Source organism: Peromyscus maniculatus, chromosome 6, assembly GCF_049852395.1.
Source record: "Peromyscus maniculatus bairdii isolate BWxNUB_F1_BW_parent chromosome 6, HU_Pman_BW_mat_3.1, whole genome shotgun sequence".
Taxonomy (NCBI): Eukaryota; Metazoa; Chordata; class Mammalia; order Rodentia; family Cricetidae; genus Peromyscus; species Peromyscus maniculatus.
In genome coordinates, this window is record NC_134857.1 from 98,407,566 (window position 1) to 98,434,953 (window position 27,388).

At 35.7% G+C, this 27,388-nt stretch overlaps 1 protein-coding gene across 1 annotated transcript in view; it reads left to right on the forward strand.

Annotated features, from left to right (window-relative positions):
• Positions 1-27,388, forward strand: part of Dpyd (dihydropyrimidine dehydrogenase) — an 837,903-nt gene that overhangs the window by 172,910 nt on the left and 637,605 nt on the right. Inside the window, exon 4 of the mRNA XM_006977841.4 lies at positions 12,055-12,142. Coding sequence (XP_006977903.2) covers positions 12,055-12,142 — 88 coding nt within the window. The remainder of the gene's footprint in view (positions 1-12,054; positions 12,143-27,388) is intronic.

Genomic DNA, 27,388 nt, shown 5'->3' on the forward strand with positions numbered 1-27,388 from the left:
AAATCAGATCTTATTTCCTATGCCCTTAGGTCAACATTAGCATAAGTGAATTTTCCATAACCACTACAATTGTATAAAAATTAATAACAGACTATGTAACTCACTATTTTAATAGAAACCACAAATAAATATACATGTCGGTATTACCACTATATTATTTTTGGAAAATACCTGTAGATATTTCTAAAATGTAAGACTATTCTAGTGTTAAAAATTTGTTGAGGAAGTTTACTTGATGGATCCCAATAACCAACATAAATAAATACAGATGGATTCATTTTCCTTACCTTTCCTTAACTAGCTTCATTGATATTAATACAAGCATACAACAGCTTTTTACAAACTTTGCCAGAGTAATGTGTAAGGTGGATGGACGTGTTATAAAAATAATGTTCTTTTTCTATGAAGCCCGAAAGACGCTTGCGATAAATCAAAGAGTTTATGATACTACTGGGGAAATAGTCCAGGCGAAATAAGATTGTTGTGGAGTAGAAAAACTATAATACAAACTGTCAGCACTGTCACCCAGTTTCCTGAGGGGTGTGTAAAAGATCAAAAGTGCGTATACTGAGCCTTGTGCACCAGCTGTCTAAAAGTGAAATGGCCCACACGACGGTGGGCAAAAAGACACTGGCTGAAAAACAATTATGTATGACCTGGAATTAAATTACCAGTGAATGGTTGACTATAAAGTGTACTGTTAAGCTCGGGCTTTTGAAAACAGCTTCATGCTAAATAAACATAAAGATATGTGTAATTGTGTTGTATGTACATAAATGTATTCAAATTAAAACAACATATGAAATCAGAATATTTCCTTAAATCTGGATTTTTACTAGAAGATGTATACAGCACTTAAAGGCCATGTATGTTCTTCTTTTGCTGGGTTGCCAACTTGGTTGGTTACTTGAAATCCAGTGGGTAGGAAAGGAACATTTAAAGCCCAGATTTGTGTGTGTCAGGTACCTATCAGGTTTGACATGTTAAAATTAACTGTGAGATATCATCATAATATGCCTCATTAGTCCCTTCCAGATAGCCAGAACTAATAAAGAACTTGATCCTAGGAATGTGGCTTACACTATTTCATTTTGGCAAAATGGAGGAAACTTTGTCTTTATCTTGAAGCATGATGTTTTTCTTAGTCCTTTATGTTTTCTTGTGCTCCACCAACATTATAGTAGGTGAAGAATGGCCTCCTAGGATGATGTGGCCTTCAGGACCACTGTAGATGCATTTCTAAATGGTATTATTAAATAAAACACATGGAGCCAAATATAGGGGTGAAAGCCTTAGAGATCAGGGGAATAGGAATAGCCACTAGCTAACCTCACCTTACCAGGCTGCAGTTTCCAAAGTGAGTGACTTCCTCTCTACCCAAGCTTTCAAATGCCTTGCTTTTCTGCCCTCTCATTGCCTCTTATCCCAGCTACCTCACTTCCTTGTCACTGCCTGTTTGTACAGACCTACAGGTCTCTATGGTTGGTACTAGGATTAAAGGCGTGTGTCGCCACGCTTGGCTCTGTTCCCTAGTGTGGCCTTGAACATACAGAGACCCTGCCTGCTAAGTGATAGGATTAAGGGTATGAACTAGCATTGTCTGACTTTTGTGTTTACTTAAAATGGCTTGCTATTTCTTCTGATCTCCAGGAAAACTTTATTTATTAACATACAAACAAAATATCACATTTCAGCACAAATAAAATATCACTACAGACCACAAAGGCTGAGCTCTCCACTGTACTCACTGGTTTTCAAATTAAAGAACACTACTGTAGCAATTGAAGATGAAGGGAACAAGCTATTTTATGTTTTGGCATCTAGATATCTATTAGACAGAAAAACAAAGTAATATGTGTTTTAATTTTTCTATATTTGCCAAATATGTTTGTGGGTTATAGATATATAAAATACTAGTAAGTGCCTAATACTCAACTATTTTACTAGAGGCAGTATAACAAACTTTGATTCTATTTCTAAAGTTCAGTTTCTATGTCACTGTCCTATACTCTTTGAATAAATTTGCATCAGAATTTAAGCAGAGGCAGTCTTGCCTCATTGCTGCAACTCCCCACTACTCAAAGTAGCCATCAATATGATTTATATGATAGTATAATGATTGTCATTATTATTTAAACATTGCTTCCTGGTATACTGCTTATGCTTCTAATGAGCTAGAACTCTGACCAATTGAGAAAGTTCTAAGGATTGAGCCTACTTTCTGTAAGTGGGCTCTGTTCTCTCCATCCTAATTAACTAATACCCCCTGTGCCTAAACTCTTGGTGTATGCATCTGATTTTCTAGCCCATCTTCTTAAATTTATTTATACACACCAACTCCTTTCTTTCTCCCTCTTATCTGTCTCTCCACACTAAAAGCTTAGTTTTATGTCTTCTCTTTCCAAATCACTTTGAGGTTAACAAAGAGAAAACTATAGTTAGGAACCCCCATTCACAAACATAGATGTGTGCCTTTTCTGTGTGGTGAGACAGGGAAGTGTTGAAATGATTTCCAGAAGTGACATGTATTGGGGTTTTGCAGAAACATTTGTGTCCAAGATAACAAGAAGAACATGAGTTTTTGGTTTCTAACACCTTTGAAAAATTTAAATATATGTGGTTGTTTTTTTTTTCTTAATAAGACTTCTAACAAAAGCATCTTTCCAGCATATATGGCTAAATCAAATTTACATAAAAATAATAATAAAAAGATCTTCCTGTTAATAGCTTGATAATTAGATAAATGCCAAGATTACAGAATAGAAAGAGCTATGTGCTGAGGTAGAAGAGTTTGATTGGACCCTGATGATATAAGGGTAAGCCACTGCTGTCCCCTTTGTCCTGTTGCCTTGTTTTGATAATCGTGAAGATTGGGTCGATTTTTAAAACTGTGGGGTGTAAGAAAAATGAGGCAGAGGAGCAGACAGACTGGATCTCACCAGACTGCAATGGCTTTATGACAACACTGAGAGACCCCAACTTTTATGTGGGATAAAGTTTGAAGGTTGAGCATAACCAGAGGTTTGGGGGACAGGTATATGTACACAGGTACTTACTAGGACATTATAGCAACATTTTTGTGGTTTGACTGTTTTCAGTACGTGGTCATACTGTTTCGGCACATAGAGTGGAACCGTAAGGCTGGTGTTAAGCCATTCTTTATGGCTAGAGGTTGTTGTCCAGGACACCCCGAATTAATTCCTCATGACCTGCAGCTATTACCCAACATTGACCATCAAATCTTGACTTTGATGGCCTCTAGAGAAGTCCATCAAAACTCCCTTCTACCTTTTCCTTAAAGTAAATTGAACTCCAAGAAAGCCCAGACGGTGGACCTCCCTAGTATGAGCTCTTGCTTGTCCCAGTCTTCTCACTGTTCTCACAAGCAGGCAATGATGCTGCCAAGAGCAGCTAGTAAAACATTTTGTGTGTGTATATGTCCCTTGTGTGAGTACATGCATAGGTATGAATTACATGTGTGTGTTGTGAGGGTATGCATCCACATGTATGGACACGTATGTGGAGCCTCAAAAAATGACCTCAAGTGTCATCCCACATATGTTGTCTGCTTTTGACTTTGAGAAAAAAGTCTCTCTTTGGTGCCCGGGACTCTCCAGATAGGATAGATTGATTGGTGAGTGGATTTGGAGAGTCACTTGTTTCTGCCACCTCAGTGCTGGGTTTATAGAATTGTTGTACTGCTACAGTTGGCTTTTTTTTATGTAGGTCCTGGGAACCAAACTCAGATCCTCATGCTCGAATGACAAGAACTTTACCTGCCGATTTTTTTTTTTAAACCAGCCCAACACACCATCTTTGAAAGTTCTCACTTGCTTTCTTTTATGTATGTGACAGGCTTTGGTGGAAGAGGTTAACTGTGCCATAAGAGTCCTTTCAGCTGCATGGCCACTGGTCTCTGAGGTGCTTACATCAATACGAAGGTGCTAATAGTAGTGTATTATTTAAATGAAATCTATTATATAGGAAAAATTAAACAATATTGATTTTAATGTAAGTGCATTTATTTCAAAATATACAGAAAGTATAAATTATACATTCAAAATAATTTTATTATCATTTTGAGAATTTCATAAGTGTTTTGATCATATTTAACCTCCCCTTCCCCAACTCTTCCCAGATCTGCTCTCACTCTCTTTCCCATGCAACTTTTCCTTCCTTCCTTCCTTCCTTCCTTCCTTCCTTCCTTCCTTCCTTCCTTCCTTCCTTCCTTCCTTTCTTTCTTTCTTTCTCCCTTTTTTCCACCAAGGTCAATTTGTGCTGCTCAAATATTCTTGGATGTATGGCCTTTCATTGGAATATGGTTGTATTACCAAGTTGAATTATTTTAGAGAAAACTTACCCTTCTAACAACTAACAATTGCTAATAGTGGGATTTTGTGCCCAATTCCCCTCTTGATTGTTGGGACTTGGCTATATATGGTCCTGTAGTCTCTGTGAGTTCATATGTACAGCTGCCCTGCTATGTTCAGAAGGTAAGGTTTCCTTGCAGTAATCCACTGCAAAAGCTCCTGGCTCTTACACTATTCATCATGATACCTTGGCCTTTGGAGGAGGAAATGTGATATATATATATATTCCATTTAGGGCTGAAGAGTTTACAACCTCTTATTCTCTGTACCTTGGCTAGTTGATGGTCTCTGTGTTGGTCATCATGTATTGCTCATAGAACATTCTTTGATCATGGTTGAGATATGCCTTAATCTATTATTTATTATTTTTTATCTTTGAGATTTTCATTATGTATTGCATATAGAAGGTCCTTCGATAAGGGTTGAGATATGCCTTAAGGTGTTGTTGTTATTAATTTTGTCTTTGAGATTTTCAGAAATTTTATTTTATAATATTCTTTTCCACTCCTCAACTCATCCCAGATATTCCCTCCCTTCCTTTCCACCAAGATTAATGTTCTTTCTCTCTCTTAAAAAACAAAACCAAAAAAAGGGGAGAAAAAAAAAGGCCATTAAAAACATGGAATCTGTTTTGTGTTGGTTAATTTGTCCTGAGCATGGTGATCACCCTGGAGGACTTTTTTTTTTTTTTTGTCTTTTTTAATATATCCAGTGTTACTAAACTGAAAAGAAAATTTCCCTCTCCCAGCAGCTCTCTCTCCTTCTCTGTCTCTGTGTCTCTCTGTGTCTCTGTGTCTGTGTGTGTGTGTGTGTGTGTGTGTGTGTGTGTGTGTGTGTGTGAATAAGGAGTGGGATTTTGTGCCTACTTCCCCTTCTCTGTTAGGATGTTTCTGGCTTGAACTTGTGCAAGTCTGATGGATGCTGTCACAGAATCTATGAGTTCATATGTGCATTTGCTCTGTAGTATATGGGAAATGCTATATTCTTAAAATTTTTCTACCACCTCTGCCTCTTAAACTCTTCACTTCTTCCATTTGTATCACTGAGCATTGAGGATAGGGTTGTGGTAAAGGCATCACTTCTAAGACTCTCACTCCTAGCCACTGTCAAGTTGCAGATCTCTATCGTCATTGCCATCTACTGCACAAAAGAAGCTTCTTGAATGATGCACAGAACTATGTCATTATAAGATATGTTATTGACATACTCATTCAGTGATTAAGAGTAGATTTACTTCTAGATTTTCTTTGACCAATATAATCTAAGTTTTTTTGCCTCATTAACAAGATTGGGTATGGATTCCATCTCATAGAATGACCCCTAAATCTTCCACTCAAATAGTAGTTGGTTTCTCCTCTAAAATTTATGCCACTATGATACCAATGGGCATTTCTTACAAGGAAGTTGTTATTTTAGCTGGCAGGGTTTGAACTGGGTGAGCATAATGATTATTATTATACTATAGTAGTATATATAGCTTCTAGTACTATGAACACTAGCCAGAAGGGATGGAGTATACGTTAAGTACCTACTATATATCTTCATATACTATACCATAACTATATTGTATCTTCAGCAATGAGGACTTATTATCAAGTTGTAAGGGATTACCAATAGCATTGGCAATACTTATAGTTTTCTGGGTGGTCTGTGGGAACTTCTTGGCCACCAACTCAGTAAGTTAGTGTCTTGTTGAGGTATTATGATGGTTCCATTTAAAGATCATATATATAATTTAGGAAGCTTCTACAGTAATAGGGTTTTCATTGGGCTTTTCTAAAGGTCTTTACAATTAGTTATCCCTTCCCATATTAATTTATTTTTAAGCCATCGGTACTGGGAACATTCATAATTCTCTTATGTAGTATGAAAAATTGGAAGAAAAATAACAAATTATATTTTATTCTCAGGCTGATTGTCATTATTATCCACAAAATTACTTTGAGCATCAGTTCTGTGTAAATTGTAAACTCCTCTAAATTTTCCTCTTTTGAATTGTTCAAAAGAACCCTCATTTGAAAGAGATTCTTAATGTGCAAATATTTAAAATATGTTTGATGTTATTATAAATGTTTAAAATTTAGAAATTATGTTTCACATTAAATTTTATATGCAAACAGTTATTAAAAGGCTAAACACCAAGGAATTAAAGGTGGTGTATAAAAACAAAGTGACGCATAGTGTTAAATTTGGCTCAATAAAAGAGCTTTTGCATTGTCCTATTGTATCTTGTTTTGTCCTATTTGGCTGTTACCTCTTGGAGGCTGTTCTTTTTCAGAGAAGAAAGGGAGGGAGAGTGGATATGGAGGAGAGTGGAGATGGGGGATTGGCAGGAGTAGATGGAGGAGAAAATGTGGTTGCAATGTGTTGTATGAGAGAAGAATCAGTCCCCCCCCCAAAAAAAAAAGAAAGAAAGTTAAAGAAATAAATTTAGTTATTTTTAATGATGTTACCATAGCATCTAACTCAGTAACATGAATATAGTAAGTGGGCCAAGAAGAATGTTACTAACATTCACTGTCAGTACTAGATATCCTTTGGCCAGAAAAACTCTCTATATATACATCAGATAAGCAACATCAGAAGTTGTATAAGATGGGCTGCTAATGGAATATCGAGGGAAGTGTGCTATAACCAATAGTCAGAAAATTATTGGAAGCAGAATTTAATGTTCAGTTCACTGTTTTGACTGCTTGCTGGATCACAACATAAAATTAGCCATATCATGTGTTTAAAGATACAATCCATCAATCTTAGGTGTTTTATTTTTTCTAGTTGCTGGGCCTAAGACCTGACCACAGTGAAACTCAGATGCACATCTGACACTGCCAACCTTTAAAACTTGATTCACATGCCTTTTTACCAACTTGACAAATCAGTTCTACCCAGTTTTCAGTAGAAATATTCCACCATTAGTAAATATCACTAACATATGTATTTGTTTACTCTAGTGTCTGTAAAGTAAGGAAGAGAGAGGAAGTGGAAGCTAAGATCTATACTATCGATTGTGTCTCAACTAGTAGATATTTCAAATGATAAATGAACATAACCTGTAAAAAGATAACATCAAAATTGAGAAAATATTAGAATGTTTTATATGTGTACTAATTTGACCAATTCTATTATATTAGTATATGTCTTAATGTAGGTTATAACAGAATGGTGCTGATATCATTAAATCAAAGCTTAGCAAAACTAAGACAGTGTATATTGAGTTCATATACCCAGTAGATGTGCGTACCAGTAGGTGCACCTGGGTGAGTGTGTTTTTCCTGAAAATTTTTCATTTTAACTCTTTAAGTAGACAATTATGTAAGAAGCATTGTTTACAGTTCCAGCTGTTTAGTAGTAGAAGAAGGAAGTATCTGTTCTTTTCAGATGTGTGAAGAATAAAATGCAACTTAGTTATTTATTAATAAGTAAAACTACTCATCCTCATTGTGTCTTTTTTCCCTGCAGAAAGATCTTAAATACGTATTATCTTGAATAGTTTGGTCCCTCAAGTAACAGAGTGAAAGTTTCCATATGCCTTTTGAAAATCCTGTTAATCACAAAAGATTAACATTTATTAAGCATCCCACATATTGCTTTAAATGAAATCCATTGTTATGCCCTGTCTAAATATGAAAATAGAAAGTTTATCAGTAATAAAACATATGATGTTTCACTGCTTTTAATGATAATCTAATATACAAGTTTAGTATGAATTTAATTATCTGCGCATTAAAAATATTACATAATTATTTATCTCAACTAACTTTTGCCCCTTACAGTGAATTTAAAAATAAACCTTATTATAGCAAAGTAACTCTGCAGAAAAGGGGTTCTTAAATGACTGAAGATATAAACAACTGTAATTGAAATGTTACTTCTGAGGAACAATTTACTGAGCACTGTGGTTTACCATAATTGTTGACAAATCCCCCTAAGTACTGTGTCTCTGATTCTTCATAGTATCAATCATTTAAAGCAATTTAGGAAATAACATCTGGACGTGCATTTCTGCTATTTTATTTACATCGTTTGTCTACATCATTATCATTCGCAACCTTTCCGATTCGGTACAGTAAATATACTCTGTAATATCTATTATGGCATGGTCAAAGGATAATTTATTGTCAAATAGAAAAATAGGTCAACGATAATGTCACTTGATGATCAACCCCCCCCACAAGTTTAATAAAACATCTCCCCAGTATGCATTCCAGTGCAGTGGTTGATATTTTATTAGGACTACCTGGCTATAGCAGTGGTGTAATTACTGAGCTGTCAGAGTGATAAGTGGGATTAATGGCAGCCTGATGCACTTTAGTCTGCAGAGCGCTTAGAGAATTGCAAGATGGTATTATTATCAGAGTCTGCCCATTCTGGCATATTCATGGCACCAAAAGAAAAAAAAAGAATGCTACAATTCAGGTTTGCATTGCCCTGCCTCATTAACATCTGACATTTCCAACAGCTGTTATTTGTGAACTAGCTCAATAATAAAGGGAGAATTATTTGGTAAAGAGGCTTAATAACCACAACGAAAAATCCTTACGTTGTCAGTGCTGTTAAGTGACTCTGTTTATGTTCAATTTAAGATTTCTCTGGAAGGACAGGAAGACATGCTGCATCTTAATTCAGTTCACTCATATCTGCTGACATTATAATATCATTTTTAGTTGCCTTATTAGTCAAGTTGAGTGTTTGAAAGAGGAAGTGCAGAAAACTTGGTTAGAGATAGCTAGGATCTGTATGATGTTGTCTCTCTGTCTAGTACCGTCTCTCTTTCTTCCCTTCTTTCTCTTTGTGTGTATGTGTGTGTATGTGTGTTTAGCATACATATGCATATATATCTTAATTAGCTATGTAATGGCAAGTATGTTTAAACTGTTAAAGTGATGTATTAAGGTAGAAAATGTGAGAAAAATGTTTTGCTAGGGTTTTGACTATATTTCATTGGTATTTGGTAGAAAGTCTTTCACAATACTATTTATGACCACCATATTTATCCACATGGCAGTTCCTCACACAGCATTCCTCACCTCAACTTCAAAGAGTGCATCGGCCTATTGTTATTATTGTTATTTTACATCACTTTGTGATGTATGTTGCAGGATGTACTTTCAAGAAATTCTTTTTTTTTTCATCAGAGAGAATGTTTTAGGGGGAAAATAGAAAACAAAACATTCTAAAAGCCTAAGTCTGAGTAGATTGGAAGCCAACAAAATGACAGATGTGAATCTAACAATGGCATTGAGAACACTGACAGGGGAGAGTTTAATGACTACATTTCACAGAGGACAATTGATTATGAAAAGCCTTCAGTACTCATTGTGAAAAATTTAATTTAGAGAGAAGGCTAAGGGCATAAGCCATAGAAAAGAGACCAGATTTAAAAACAAGATATTAATTAGGTTCTGAGAAATTGCTTCAGACAATAGAGAGGATGGCCGTACAGGAATGACAAGGAGATGGCTATTGTTTCCTTGAAGGAAATGAACTGAGGTCTTTCCACTTGGAAGTGGATAGAAAATGAGGGTGTTCATCCCCATGTCAGGGAGTAATGTAAAATTCATTCTTAGACAAATTATTAGAGGGTTCTGGTCTGCTAACACACATGACTGTGCTATATTCTCTGAAGTTATATCTCCAGCTGAATATCTTTCTTCACCTTCTCTTGCTTTAGATGAGACTAAATCCTGTGCCCCCTTTTTTTTCACCCACCATGATATATTCTTTTTCCTTCAAACCTTGGCAATTACAATTTCCACTACGGAGTCAATCTTTTGTTTTCCTAGGCTGCCAATTCTGCCACTATTTGCCTCTTTAACATCCACCCATCTTTCAAGGCTTCATTAAGAATTATTGCACTCAGCAAATCTTTCCTGACTCCCACTCCAGGATTACTAACCCTCCCAGATGCTCCCTTATGCTGAATTTTGTTAAATCTTGTTGGTCATTTTGAAAGCTGAAGTGCTCTTTATGTTTCTCCACTTTCCTTTAGCTATATGTTCCACTAAATGAACCATCATGTTTGTGTTCTCCGTGTCTTTCGTTCCTTTCTGTTCCTGTAATAAAAATAACTAAGATTGGGTAATATGCAAAATAAAGACGTCTATTTAGTTCACCATTTTGGAGGTTAAAAGCTCAAATCACATGGCACAGGGTATCACGTGAGCCTTATGATGGATGATACATGTATGAGAGAAATATCATATAGCAATAAAGAAAGTCAAAGGGAGGCAAGGAAGGAACTAGTCTTGCTCTTCTGTACTCAGCCTCCTGTAAGAACAGACATGACCTCGTCAATTCTTTCTGAAACTAGTACCCTAAATGACTTGTCTTCCCAGTAGGCTCCACCTGTTGAAGGTTCTATACTACCTTCCTGCACCATTTCTTTGAAAACCAAGCTCCTAACTTGGTTAACAAGCTCAATCTGTCATAAGGGGGATTATGAGTAATGAGTGAGTAAGTGAACACCACACACACACACACACACACACACACACACACACACACACATGCACAAATGACGAATGATATAATCAGTGTTTGCATCCGGCTCTATCCCACAATAGCATTGTGGGACGGTGGGTCTCATAGTATGGTTATTAATATCACTTCATAGAGTGGTAACTTGGACTTACCAGGAGCTCCCCAGTGAAATAAGCACATCTATCAGCTTCCCAAGTGGCTCTTAGGAATATTAACCTTCAGGAATATCCCTGGCTTGTTCCTCATGAAAAAGATTTTGAGTTAAAATTAGGAAATGAAGGGAGTGGAATTGGGTATATAGTAGATCCCTGTGGATCAGTACCCACAGTGGAGTAAGGAGTTTGTATTTCTAAGCTCCTCACTGACCTGTAATTTCATGATGGCTGCCACTAGTAAAGGATACCATGACCTTATTCCTTTCCCTTAAGCTGAAGGCAGCCATGGGAAGAAAATGCTTTGTTCTTGAAGGGAGGGAAACTGGGATACTCTTTGAAATAGTTGCTGCAGAACTCACCTGTGCTGTGAGTGGACTATAAGCTGAAAGACACATGAGAAACGGATGAAGGGAGGGGGGAAGGAAGTAGAGAACAGCAGGGGAAGTTTGGATAAAGCAGAGAATATAAGGACATTGTAACTCTTAAGATACAATCTCTTTGGTATCTGTATAATAATTGTAGTCTCTAAGGCACTAAGGTGTGTCATAAAATATTGTATGTATTAAACAGTGAACTGGTATATAAAAAGGTAAAAGATTTCATGAAGGAGTGAATGATGTTTCTCCAGTAGATAACTCCTAAAACCTAAGAGCAGTTCTAAAAGAACAGGATGCTGTAAAAAACAGGAGGCAAAAAAAGTTTAGAAGACAGAGGCTAAGTATTTACTGTATCACTTAAAGAATGTATGCTTGCCAGTTGATGGTGGCATACACCTTTAATCCCAGCACTCGGAAGGCAGAGCCAGGTGGATCTCTGTGTGTTCGAGGCCAGCCTGGTCTACAAAGCGAGACCCAGGACAGGCATCAAAACTACACATAGAAACCCTGTCTCAAAAAAACAACAAACGAACAAAAAGGATGCATGCTTAGAAGTTTAAATTTTATTTGTATTTGTTAAATGTTAATTCTGAGTTGGCTTAAGATTAAAAAAATAGAGAGATGATGTCATCTTATTTGTAATTTTCTTAACACAGTTATTCTATTCCCTAGATGCTTGAAATGTGCAGATGCCCCCTGCCAGAAGAGCTGTCCCACAAATCTTGATATTAAGTCATTCATCACAAGTATCGCCAACAAGGTGAGTTCAGAGGTCATGGAAATAATGGGACCACCGCACTCATGAACTCACAGCAGATGTGGTTGCTTGTGCAAGACTTGCACAAGATAAAGGCAGTTGGCATTTCATCATGAGGGTAGATCTCAAGCCCCATCCCTAGCTGAGGAGGTATTGATAGTTGCTGGCTTCTGTGGGAAGAAGAGTCAGTGTTCTTTAAGGAGTGACCACTAGTAGATCAACTGTGCTCTAGTGAATGGCCATATACCCAGGAAACTATAGATATACAAATTAGACTCAAAGGACTAAAGGGACAAACAAACAAAAAAAGAAGACATGAGGTTGGCAGTAGGATGGGGTAGATCTGAGAAGAGTTTTGGAATTGGGAGGAAAAGACAATGAATATGATAAAACACCATCTCTGCATGTATGTGATTATCAAGAAATTAATAAAAATATAAGAATGTATTGGGATAATCAGCAGCTACTGCTTATGTTGTAGGGCATGACATTGTTCTTCCTGGACGTATTTAGCAGGATTTGAAGTACTTAAATTTTAGTTTGAGCACTTGCTATTAAGCCAGTAGAAAACTACTGATCTTATCACTTTATTCTATGAGGAAATGTACTGTTAGTCTTCCAAAGTTGCTGCAGAGTGAGAAGTGAATAATAATTCATATGGATATGTTTAGTGTAGTTGTGATTACTTAAGTATTTTATTGATGTGAGATTACTGTCCCTCTTTGTTTGATGTGGCAAGTCTCATGGTCATGATTCCACTGGTGGTGTTGACAGTAACTACTCAGTAGCCAGTTTGAACACTAAGATGTACTTGCTGTCACCAAGTCATCCTCATCATCTTAATAGTCCGTAATGAAAGATAAACAGAGACACATTTTAAAAATACAACATTATAGTTTCTTTTGGTTGATACTGCATTCCACATGACCCAGGAAGATTGTACATGCCACATGTGTGAAAGAAGGAGTGTGAACATACCCGCTGCTTCTTTGGGGAAATGCTATTTTGCTTTAGTAAACATGCCCGAGATACCATGAAGAAAGGAAGTAGAAATCAACCAATCGATTGTGATTAGACTATAAAAATCCGTGAATAATATTCTTCATGTTTAAGTCTTAATTGTGGTGATATTGTGTCCCCCAATATGTTGTGTATGTTGTGTCCCCTAATAAATTTATCTGTGGGTTAGAGAACAGAACAGCTACAAAATTAAGCATAGAGTTTAGGCAGTGGTAGCACACACCTTTAATCCTAGCATTCCAGAGGCAGAGATCCATCCAGATCTCTGTGAGTTCAAGGCCACACTGGAAACAGTCAGGCATGGTGACACGCGCCTTTAATCCAGCACTTGAGAGCTCAAGTCTTTGCTTGGGAAAGACACATGACTTTAATCCCAGGAAGTGATAGCAGAAAGCAGAAAGGTATGTAAGGCCTGAAGAACAGTAACTAGAGGCTTTTAAACTTTTATGCTTTTAGCAGCAGTTCAGCTGAGATCCATTCAGATGAGGACTCAGAGGCTTCACAGGATTAGCTGTGAAGATGGGGTGGTGAGGTTACCTGTGGCTTGTTCTGCTTCTCTGATCTTTCAGAATTTACCTCAATACCTGGCTCCCAGGTTTTTTTAATTTTTAAGACCATTTGAAATTTGTGTTACAATTAATCCCTTAGGGACTGGGAAATCTGCTTTGCATTTTTGGAAGAATTTTAGAAAGGGGTCATGTTTTAAATATCATAGTATCCAAAATATTTATTATCATAAGAACTTTGTCTTACTTATTAAATAATACCACATGAAATGGACTTGAAATCATGTTCATTTAAAAATTATCTTACCAAAACATATAAAGTATGAAGCCTAAAATATTTTAGCTAAAACATATTCCTTAATTAACAGTACTCATATCAGAAATAAGGGGTCAGTTGATGGCCATCAGTCTGGCAGAGTCTGCTAAGTAAATTGTCTCTGACCAGTCCCACACCAGGAGCTAAGCCACCTTGCGGGTTACATATTCTACTCATTCAAAATCTATACAAATCCACAGGAATAATGACAAAAAAAAAGGAATGATGGCATTCTTTGAAGGGTTTATATCATGTCAGAGATATATGAGAATGATCTCTTTTTTTCTGTTGTTATTGTTGTTATTAAAACTTCTTCCATTTTGGGTTGGAACAGTGGTTAAGAGTACTCACTGCTCTTGTAGAGGACCAGAGTTAATTTCCCAGGATCCATAGTGTGGCTCAGAGCCATGTATAATTCCAGCTTCAGTTATCTGTCATACTGTTCTGACTTCCACAGGCACCAAGTGCATATGTGGTATAGATACATACATAGAGGCCAAGTAAATACTCGTGACACAGGATACAAATAAATATTAAAAAATAAATATAGAAAGAAACAACCTCTTTATGTTTTCTTAACTTCTCTGTGTGTTGGTATTTATTCAAACATATTTACATATTAATTAAAAATTTTGAAGACATTTTACTAAAAATTTTGCCCTTTGTCAGGCTGTTAATAAACTTTTTAAAGTAGTATGTTCCTGAGGAATCATTTGTATTAATCATGAAGGGTCAAAGATTTATTTTCTATAAAAGCCTGCAGAGTTTCAGGCATATGCTGGCAGTACACAATGCAGGCTGTCCCATATTGCTCTGCCAGCAGACCTGAACACAGGAAGGGGGTTCATCCCAGGGTGAGAGGGTAATTGAATTGCCTGACTCAATGAGCCTTGTGCCTCTTTGGGAAAAAGATGTCTCGGGTGTTGTATTGTGTTCGGCTTCTGTGATCACTGGAGTTTAGGCCAATACTTCCGTTCTTTATTTTCTTACAAACTGGATGACAGCTCTGGTTTCGAAAGCTACACTCCTTCTATTGTGCCTCCACGGTCAGCTTTTCTCTGTTTCCCCAGCACAGGCCGCTGTTTGCAATTGTCTCTCTCAATTGGAAGTGCGCGTTTCAGAGTCGTCAAACTGTGAACGCCGGGCTATATTCCTGGATAGTTTTCCTTTGAGAAACACTACTTTATCTAAGAGTATGTGAGGCCAATCCAGAAATGTAATGGGGAAAAAGGCTGTTTGCTCTTGTATTCATTTCACAATCCTGTGTTTTGAACAGTAGTGATGTGTTCTCTTTCAAACTATTGTGTTAAATGATAAAAAAATCAATTCCCCCCATTTTCCTTTGCTAAATTTTGTAGATTTCTCTAGCTATTATGTACATGCAAATTAAATAATGCACATGGCATAAAACGCTTTCTTGAATGATTCAGTGCAAAGTAAAATCCACTTCTTTTGGGCCTGGGAGATGGTTCATGGAGTAAAGCACTTGTGCAAGCAGGAAGACCCAAGTTTACATCCAAGATTACACAGCAACTGGGTACGGTAAGGTCCATCTGCACTTCAGGGTTCCTACAGTGAGAAGGATCTTTAGGAGCTCATGAGTGGCTAGCTTGCTATAATCTGAGGCAGATAAAAAGACCTTCTGTAGCAAACAAGATAGAACTGTCAAGACTAATACCCAAGATTGTCCTTTGACCTCCACAAGCATGCTGCATCATGCACATGTCCTTGTTCATATTACATATGCACAGACACACACACACACACACACACACACACACACACGAAAACGAAAACGAAAAAAATGTTCTTTTTCCCAATAAAAAGAACTACTGGCACGTAAGAGTTACAAAGGACACTGGCATAAAACTCAGAGGCACACAAATTCTAACCTGGAATTACTATCAAAAGTAATATCTTTTTGAATGAATTCTCTTGGTGTGTATGTGCATATGTTTGGCATGTGTATTTCGTACAGCCACAGAGTTGAGTAGTGAGATGGCATTGTTTTCTGAGTTTGAGTTCCATTTTCAACTGGAAACTGGTTCATGCTCTCAGAAACAATATGCTGATTATCTTTTCTGGAGTAATTGACCAAAACTAAGACTGTGCTTGTCTTACTTCTTTAACCAAAAATTGCCAGCTGCTCCTCAGTGCCTAGAAAGTAATATCTGAATACAGGGTGAGTGATGAAGCTGGTTGGGCTTTCTCTCATTTTTTATATTAAACTACTATGTATACCCTATAACTTATCCCTCAGTAATTTTTAAATATATAAATATTTTAAGTATGTAAAACAAAATGTAGCAACAAGATTTTTGGCTCCCCTTTATTTTTTTATTTATTTTTTTAGATTTGTTTTTTAGTTATACTCATGATATTCATTAATTAAATTCATGATATTAATTACATTTGTGGTATTCATTGATTACATTCACAGTATTCATTAAATATTTATATTTATGACATTCATTAATGACATTAATTGTATTGATTTATTATATTCATGATATTATGTCCTGATACTACTGTCCATTTGTGGCATTTTTCCTTCACACAAAACAAAGATTCTGTACTTAGGAAATCATTGCTCTTTATTTCTTCTCTATCTTGAGATAATGTCTGACTTTCTGTCTCTATGAATTTGTATGTTCTATATATTTCATGTAATACAATTCTATAGTATTTGTCCTTTTTTAATGTAAAAACATTTTATGTATAACTGCAGGAGAAATAATACTCAGATAGCCTGAACATAAAACCAGGTTATAATTTAAAAGTCAGGGTTATTTTAAACAGTAAAATATTTTCTGATAGAAAATAGTATAAATGATTTCCCAATAAGCCCCTTTAAGCCAAATGATAGCTGCATTATACATATAAATATTAGATTGATTAGATTATGGGATACAAAAGAGACCTTTGGCTTCCCTTTAATCCAGGATACCTAACGTTACAGGACTGTTGATATGGACACCTCTGTCTGTTTCCTGGACATTGTCACAATATAACCAACCTGCCATTGAAGGACACTTCAAGGGAGCTTTTTTTTCATTACAATAACAACAACAACAACAACAACAAACTATGGCCGGGCAGTGGTGGCGCATGCCTTTAATCCCAGCACTTGGGAGGCAGAGCCAGGCCGATCTCTGTGAGTTCGAGGCCAGCCTGGGCTACCAAGTGAGTCCCAGGAAAGGCACAAAGCTACACAGAGAAACCCTGTCTCGAAAAAACAAAACAAAACAAAACAAAACAAAAAAACAAAAAACTATGATCTCTGTTGGCTCTCACAGTACACTGCCATCGCCTACAATTCTAAATGTGTCCATGTGGTTTATGTCAGTAGCTCTGAACTCCTGTGCCACTTGCTATCACTAGTGATTTTCAAGAGAGTGGGCATCAGATCGTGGGATGTCTGTCATCAAGGTATTAACCTAAGTGGCTGTTTTTGCACACAATAAATTATTTTAATTCAGGTCAACCTTTTTCCCCTCTCAAAAAAAGCATTTTGTTTGATAATTCTATTTTTAACAGTTGATGTGAGTATTATAAGTACTACTTTCAGTTAGTATTGGATTAACTTTGTGCGCATTTTGGCCATTTATTTTTATACTTTTATCTTGGAGTCTTCATGTGGAAGTTGTCTCTTGGCATTCTTTAAAATTTTATAGTTTTTATAGTTTTTGCTTCTGTATCTCTTTTTTTTCCACTAATGTAAAAATTTATCCATTGCATTTGGTATTTACAATTTTTCTTCTTTTATTTCATAAAGGATGTGTTTCCAGGATCTGTGACTATATTTGGAAGGTGAATTGAAGTCACATTATTGCTCTTTGGAAGATGGTTTTGGGAAGGACATATTTAAAAGTGCTTTATCAATGATATTAAATAACTTTATTGTGATTTATCTATAAGCAAATTCTCTTCAATTTATGGGGATTCTTTAATGTGTAGGTTAATGTCTTTCAATATGAGGCCATTTCTCTCTTTGTTAACCTTATAAGATATTATTACATATTAAAATTTCTTACTTTTTAATGAAAATTTATCTTTCATACATTTATCTCTTCCTACTTTTTTGGAAGAGAGAGAAATACATTGTAATTACCTTCATTTCTCTTTTGAGTATTACTGTCAAATTCTTTACCAACTTAACTTTTTATAATAGTCCATTGAGTTTTAGCTACAATTATATCTACTTTTTTCTTTTTCTCTTATATATTACATCCTGAAAGCAGTTTCCCCCTCTCTCCTTCCCCCCTAGATCCTCCACCCTACTCCTCCATTTTTCTTCAGAAAAGGGCAGGCCTCCAGTGGATGTCAACCAAACATGGCATATGTACTTAATTGTTGCAGTAGACCTCAAGTCCACCCCTCCTATTAAAGCTGGAAGGGTCAACCCAGCAGGAGGAAAATGATGCAAGAGCAGTTGAAAGAGTCAGACAGAGCTCCTGCTTCCACTGTTAGAGATCCCACAAGAAGACCAAACTACACAACCATAGCATATATGCAGAAGACCTAGGGCAGACCCAGGCAGGCTCTCTGATTGTCAGTTCAATCTCTGTGAGCCCCCATGAACCTAATTTAGTTGATTCTGTAGGTTTTCTTTGATGTCTGTGACTCCTATGGTTCCTACCATCCTTTCTCCCCCTCTTCTGCAGTATTTCCAGCTTTGCCTAATGTTTGGCTGTGGGTCTCTGCATCTTTTTCCATCCTCGGTGGATGAAACCTCTTTTATGATGATAATGCTAGTCTCCTACCTACAATTATAGCAGAGTATCAATCTCCCACCCCCCACCCCAGTTACCAGTCCTGTCTAGTTCTATCTGGGTGATTGGGCAATCTAGCCTTTGGGTCTTGACCCTCTAAGTGATATAAGGAATGGGTTCCCTCTCATGACATAGGTCTCAAGCTGGACCAGTCATTATTTGGCCTCTTCCTTAATTTCTGTGCCACTTTTACTGCACATCTTTTAGGCAGGACAAATTAAAGGTTGAACATTTTGTGGCTGGGTTGGTGCCCCAGTCCCTACACTGGAAGTCTTGCCTGGTTACAGGAGATGGCTGGTTCAGGCTCCATATCCCCATTACTAGGAGTCTTATCCTGGATCACCCTTGTATATTCCTGGGAGTTTCCATTTTACTAGGTTTTATGCTTATCCCTGAGGTGCCCCCAATTCTTCATGTCACTCCAAATACTCTCTCCATTTGTCCTCCCCCAACTTGATCCATACAGTTTCCATCCCACCCACTCCCAGTGCCCCCATCCACGATATCAATTCTATTTCCTTTTCCTAGGGAGACTTGTAGTTAAAGTTTTCTCCAGTCCTGCCCAAGCCTGCAGCTGCTCAGACCCAAATAAATACACAGAGTTTTATATTAATTACAAACTGTATGGCCTAATGGCTCAAGCTTCTTGCTAGCTAGATCTTACATCTTAAATCAACCCATTTCTATAAATCTATACCTTGCCACATGGCTTGTGGCTTATCAGTGTCTTTACATCTTGCTTCTCGTGGTAGAAGCTGGCAGCATCTCCTAACTGAGCCTTCCTTTTCCCAGCATTCTCCTCTCTGCTTATCCCACCTATACTATACTTCCTGCCTGGCTACTGGCCAATCAGCATTTTATTTATCACAGCAAACAGAAAGACATCCCCAGCAAAGATTCATATGTCTTTCTTTGAGCCCTTTATTACTTAGCTTCTTGGGGTCTGTAGATTATAGGACTATTATCTTTACTTTACAGCTAATATCAGCTTATAAGTGAGTACATACCATATTTTTCTTTCTGAGCATGGATTACCCCACTCAGGATGATTTTTCCTAGTTCCATCCATTTGCTTGCAAATTTCATTGTTATTTTTTAACAGCTGAGTAATACTCCGTTGTGTAAATGTACCATATTTTCTTTATCCATTCTTCAGTGGAAGGCCTTCTAGGTTGTTTCCAGTTTCTGGAGTGTTATAAACAAAGTTGCTATAAATATAGTTGAACAAGTGTCCTAGTGGTATTATGGAGCATCCTTTGGGTATATGCCCAGGAGTGGGGTAGCTCGATCTTAAGAGATAGTTCAGCCACTAAAGGGTAGACTCTTGACCAAAAAGCACCTATTGTTTCTAAGAGATTTTTATATAATCTGCCAATGTTTATCTACTTTCTCAAGCTATACTGTTCCAACTATAGGTAAAATATTTACTTTCCCATTCTATAATTCCACTCTCCAGAGTTGCTAAGAGTCTGTTTCTACCATCTGTTCTGTCTGCTCATTTCCTTGAATGCCTAATGATATAATTTTTATTCTGCTTTTTCTTTGAACCCATGAAGGAACTTCTATGAGAATTCTTATAAATGCATCTTTTTATAGAAAGTGGTTATATTTGCTTTGGTCAGGGAGTAGCTTTGACATTATTTTTCTTGAAGTACTTCAAAACACCTTTTCTTTCCCCTTTAAATCAAGCATGGCCTGGTGATTAAGCCAAAAATATTCTTGAGCACTGGATTATTATAAATTCTTTAAATGGCTATTTCTCTCCATCTTTGGATAGTTACTTGGTAAAGGCAGAAAGAATTTATAATTTCAGATGGGAGAGGGGGAAGAAACATTATCCCTGTCTTTGTAATAATATAGGCTTGCATATCCCTTGCTTTATAATAGGGTTTTGTTTTAACTTTTTATTTTGGATGAACCTTGAAATTTACCTCAAATATGCCATGTCCTCACAATTCCTAACCATGGAAACCTATATTCACCTTGTTGTCAGGAGTACTGAAGGTAATTCCAGGTACACCAGTGCACTGTTAGCTTTGTTATCTTTAGTTTGGGGACATATCTATTCAAAGACTCATCAAAGATAGCATTATAGAAAATATCTTCTCTATAATTTAAATTTTGTAACTAGAAAGATCATGGCAGAAAACTAGTTGAAATAGTATCAATAAACCAAGAACAATATTTAGGAATTGGTGAGAAGTCTACATTAATTTGAAGAATCCAAAACTTTGTATCAAAGTATCAGAAGGCTGACTGAAAAGATGATTTGTTATACCAGATATTGATATCACTATAAAAGTAACTAAAGCTCTACAGTGTTGATATAGAAAAGCACAAGTCAATAGAGTGAGAAGTGAATGCATAGAAAATATAGGTACTGAATTCAAAATTTTGGTTTGGTAGAAAACATTACTCACCCACAAGTAGTTCTTTAATAAATTTAACTTTCTGAAACTGGTCATCTTTAGAAGTGCATAACACAGGGCTGCAGGGATGGCCAAGTGTTTAACCGCACCACCCACCACCTCTTCCTGCAGAGGACCTGGGATTGATCCCCAGGAACCTCTTGACAGGATCTGTTATTTCAGTTCTAGAGGATCTGATACCCTTTTCTGGTTTCCATGGGCACCAGGCATGTATACAGGTGTAGAGACATATGTGCAGATAAAATACTCTCACATATATGCTGTGGGATGGTCTGTATGTCAAATTACTCTGATTGGTCAATAAATAAAACACTGTTTGGCTAGTGGCTAGGCAGGAATTATAGGCAGGACTAACAGAGAGGAGAAAAGAAAGAATAGGAAGGCGGAAGGAGACACTGCTAGCCGCAGCCATGACAAGCAGCATGTGAAGATGCCAGTAAGCCATGAGCCATGTGGCAAGGTATAGATTTATGGAAATGGATTAATTTAAGCTATAAGAACAGTTAGCAAGAAGCCTGCCATGGCCATACAGTTTGTAAGCAATATAAGTCTCTGTGTTTACTTGGCTGGGTCTGAACAGCTGTGGGACTGGAAGGTGACAGAGATTTGTCCTAACTGTGGGCCAGGCAGGAAAACTCTAGCTACACATATAAATAAGAATAGATAAATCTTTAGAAAAATCAGACTAACCTAACATATATTAAGCATATTTAAGGATAATTTAAAAATTAAAAGCTCCATATTAACTGAAAATAAATCTTAATATACATATTAAAATGTAGATTAATTAAAAATCATTTCACTGTTTATTTAAGACCAAGTATTAATGTCATAAAAAGCTACTGAAATTTGTGAGAGAGGAAAAGCTGTTTTTGGAATGGACAAATGTTATCAACAGTATGAAATACTGATACCAATAGTTAATAACTAATATATTGTAGAAATTACGTATTTTTCAAAGTATATAAGTCAAAATGTTTACTCATTATTTGCTAAAAATCAGAGTCAAATGACAGTCTTTGCTCTTCAGCAGGAAGGAAACAAGAACTCTCACGCAACTCTCCTATGTGTGAAACCACAAATATATATATATATATATATATATATATATATATATATATATATATATATATAAATGTGTATGCATATCTGTGTTTATGTGAATATGTTCCTGTTTGCATATTACAGAGTGCAAGCTATATTCGACTAGCAAGTAATTCATTATAAATATGCACATACATTGAATGATCAATAGTGGTTTATTATACATATTTCTTAAAGATAAAAACTACCACATAAATAGGCATACATTTGATTATGTCACTTGAGATTATAGTGTTGACACAGCAAAAACTGGAGATATCTTTGCTGTTGGGTAAATCTATTAGGCAATATTTATATTATTCAATGCCATTATGCTATTCTAACAATGAATTATTATAGCTATTAATTAGGAAATTCTTTTTATTAAATGAAAATAGGCGTGTTGTTTAGCAATATGAAGTATTACATTACATTGCAGAGAAACAGTCTGGTTAACATAAACTGTTCACATTACAGTTTGGAGAAATCTCACACTAGTGACTTAACAGCACACCTGAAAGCTCTAGAACAAGAAGAAGCAAAGGCTCCCAAGAAGAATAGACGCCAGGAAATTATCAAAGTGAGAGCTGAAATCAATAAAATAGAAACTAAGAGAACAATACAAAAAATTAATGAAACAAAGAGTTGGTTCTTTGAGAAAATCAACAAGATAGACAAGCCCTTATCCAAACTAACCAAAAGACAGAGAGAGAACATCCAAATTAGCAAAATCAGAAATTAAAAGGGGGACATAACAATAGACATTGAGGAAATCCTGAGAATCATCAGGACATACTTCAAAAACCTCTACTCCACAAAACTGGAAAATCTAAAAGAAATGGATAATTTTCTGGATAGGTACCACATACCTAAGTTAAATCAAGAGCAGATAAACTATTTAAATAGTCCAATAACCCCCAAGGAAATAGAAACAGTCATTAAAAGTCTCCCAACCAAAAAAAAAAAAAAAAAGCCCAGGACCAGATGGTTTCAGTGCAGAATTCTACCAGATCTTCAAAGAAGAGTTAATACCAATACTCTCTAAATTGTTCCACACAATAGAAACAGAAGGAACATTAGCAAAGTGGAGTTTTTAAGATTTTCCATGTAAATATCTAAGTTACCATATGTATATTTAAATTTAAAATATTTGATATAAAATATCTAAATTACATCTCACAATGTACATATGTATTTTATAGTATATTATAAACTAAAATTAGACACAATGAAAATTATGAGAAAGAGAGTTTTCAAAATAACACATGATGGCTTTAACCTACTTTTTATTTCATTGTACAGTGTCCAACCTTTTCCCAAATGTCTTAGAGTTCCATGTATTTTTCTTGTATGTTGCCTCACTGTACTGAAATGTCCCTTTGCCTCACTGTACTTAAATGTCCCTATCAGCACATTCTTTAGTCCATATTTACTTAGATGTGTTTAAATTCTCAATTTTTTTGTCTGCCTGTCTTTTTGTCTATGTATCTATGCATTTCTTTGTCATTCTACCACAGAGGAACTAGCTATTTTAATTACAGTGCCACTTCAATATATTTTAGTGAATAATTGTAACCAACTCCCCGATACTGCATTCATTTTCAAAATATTCTAGGTTTTCTTTACATAGACAACTGTCTCTATAAACCCAGAAAGAATTCTCCAAAATAATTATGTTTACATTATAATAAAATACTGATTTGAAATGATCAGTACAATGTATACACACCTTGGCTACTGTTTTATCCATTAATAATTCTATTAATTGAATTTTCCAAGATTAATAATGTATAATTCCAACACATTGAGTTTGATATCCTAGAATAATGAATTTACTAGTTTTAAAGACAAAAGACCAGTATATAATTTTCCATATCATTTATCATATTGAGCTGTGTTGAAAAGGTCAAAGGAGTTCTGCCTACTGATTCATTGGTACTTATCTAAAATCTACCCTGTTCTGTTTTTTGATTTATTGTTTTAGCATTGTAAAAGATAAAATTTTACTTCTGGCTGGGGGTTGGTATAATTTGTGCTTTCTTTTTTTTTCAGAATTTCTTCATTAGCTGAGTGCTTAAACCTTCAGATACTCTGTTACTTAAAACAAGTGTGGATCAACTATAAATAGCAAGATATAAGCCACATATGATCCACAAATACTTCAGTTTAAATAGGATAGTGATTTTTATTGTACAGCTTAAGCCAGTTTTTTTAACAAGATTTTTTTTTAAATTATGTGGATATGTGCATATCAGTGTGTGGATGTGTGAACATGAAAGCAGTAGCCATAGAAGTCAGGAGAGGGCATTGGATTCTCCTGAGGCTGAAGTTATAGGCAACTGTGAGCTGACCAGTGTGGCTGCTGGAAACTAAACTCGGGTCCTCTACAAGAGCAGTGTGTGCTCATAGCCACTGAGCCCTTCTTCCAGCCCCTTGAGCCAGATCTGCATGAAAACAGCAGCATGATGATGTTACCTGTGTGTCAACAGACAAAAGTAGAAAGTCTCTTAAAAAGTTCTTTAATTTTGAATTATTTTCAAAACCGAGTAATAATAATTATGCCAATATAAAATAAGTTCATATCCAATTTTTTGCTTTTAGTAGTCCCAAGACCAAAGGAATCCTACATAAAGAAACACATAGCATATGACTTAGGGTTTTTAATATTAAAAAGTTAAACATAATGAACTACAAGGTAGGCTAAAAGGAATTTGAATTTAACTAACCAAACTAATTACCCTTTTTTTTAAAAAAAAAAAATTGTTTGCAAACTTGCCAGAGATTCATTCCTAATTGCTTAGCTGTTTGATAGTGTAAAAGAACTTTGTAAAATCCAAGTGCAGCATGCTTCTAATTGATTCATACTACACAATCTGCAGGGATAAAGTATTTGTTGTAATTTAATATTAAAATATAAAGGGCGACTAAACAACATATTGCTTTCACAACAAGATTGTGTAAGTACTGTTTGCATCTGAACTGTTGGATAAAATATATTATACAATGAACTTCATGTTAAATATATTTGGGTTTAGTTTTTTAAAAAAACTACTTTGATAAATTGAAAAATTTTAAGTAAATTATTACAATCAATACTAATTATATTTTTGAAAGCAGTGGTAGGTTTAAATTAATGTGCTTGGGAAGGAGAACATTTTTGAGAAATCTATTTGTACCCACTGTATAATAACACACTGTCGTACATATCACAGCATACTGTCACTTAAGAAATATCTCATATTCTTGGCAATAAAGAGCCAGCCCTCAAAAATAGTCTGACATTTTTTAAACATAGAAGAAAATAGTGGTGTGAAATTACAGTCTAGTTATAATTCCTTAAATAACCAGGTATGTGTTATACTTGATGATTAAAGTATCAGACATAGTATTTAGAACACTGATATCTCATGATACCCACTGAATACATGAACACATCTACATACATGCTACATATGTGTGTATGCACTTCACATGATGTACATGAGCAGGCACTGCCATTCTTGTTCTAAATATTGGCTCAGATTAGATTACTTGGGGTGAGATTAGTTGAGCATTTTCTTATATTTAGCAGATAATTTTGCCATTAACATTTTTTATTGAAGAATAACAAAATAATTTATATGAATTTTATTAAAAAATTTAAACAAACAAAAAGCAACAGTGACAATAAAAGTTCAAATTTATTTTTCTTTTATCTGCCCAGTTTTGGTATCAGGTGTATTTTGAATTAATTGTAAAATGGAATAATCAGTAACATGGTAAGTTTTCTGTTTTCGGTGATATCCTCCATTATTTGATGTACAGTAACATATCCAGAGCTTCTACTTCAACATGGTAGATGACAATTACAATTTTAATATGTGTGTTTGCATGTTTTTACAGGAAAATAATTATATTTGAGGTATAATTCAGGTTACCTTTAACATGACGTATGATTTAATTCATTAAAATGAAAAATAGTTTTGTGAAAACAAATTTGTATAGCCAACATTGTAACACATGGCTTAATTCTAGCACTAGAGAGTCTGAGACAAGATGATTTTAATGAATTAAAAGCCAGTATAAACTATAGACCCAGTCTTAAGAAACAGAGAATGGACCAGATAGACCTCAGTGGTTAAGAACACCTGTTGCTACTGTATTGAACTTAGTTAGATAGCCTATAAGTCTGAAGATCCAATGCCTTCAGGCACTGGCCATCACAATGCACCATATATTCTTGCAGGTTGTCTTAGTTAGGGTTACTATTGGTGTTATGAATTACCATGACCAAAAGCAACTTAGGGCAGAAAGCATTAATGTGGCTTATATTTCTATGTCACTGTTCATCATTGAAGGAAGTCAGGACAGGAATTCAAGCAAGGCAGGAGTCTAGAGGCAGGAGTTGATATAGAGGCCATGGATGAGTGCTTCTTACCGGCTTGCTCCTCATGGTTTGTACAGTGTGCTTTCTTATAGAACCTAGGACCTCTAGCCCAGGAGTGACCCCACCCACAATGAGCTGCACCTTCTCCTATCAATCACTAATTATGAAAATGCCCTACAGACTGGCCTACAGCCCAATATTATGGAGGCATTTTCTTAATTGAGGCTCCCTTCTCTCATATGACTTTAGCTAGTATCAAGTTGACAGAAAAGTAGCTAGCATGCAAACATTCACACACACACACACACACACACACACACACGCATGCCCTCACGCTTGCACACATACATGAACACATACACACATGTAAAATAAAACTAATCTTAAAGAAGAACCAAGAGAGATAATTAAAATTGTCAGGTAATAATTAGTGGAAAATTCACTTTTAAATGTAAATTATGAAAGGAAGATTCATTAATATCAATTTTCTCCTTTCATTAATTTCTCATGTGAGAGCATTGTAACTCACTAGTAGGGTGTACAATATTGATCATTGATATTTTTTAATGCTTGCTAGTTGTAAAATATCTGTAAATTACACTTGGTGAATTGTACCATTTTTGTTTCTTAACCATAATCATTATAAACTCTTATATTTTCATTTTATATTTATATTGGTGCTGGTATTTTGATGTAGAAAGTCACTCTATCTCTTTGAGGTAATTTATATAATGAATTATGATCAAATGGTTTACAA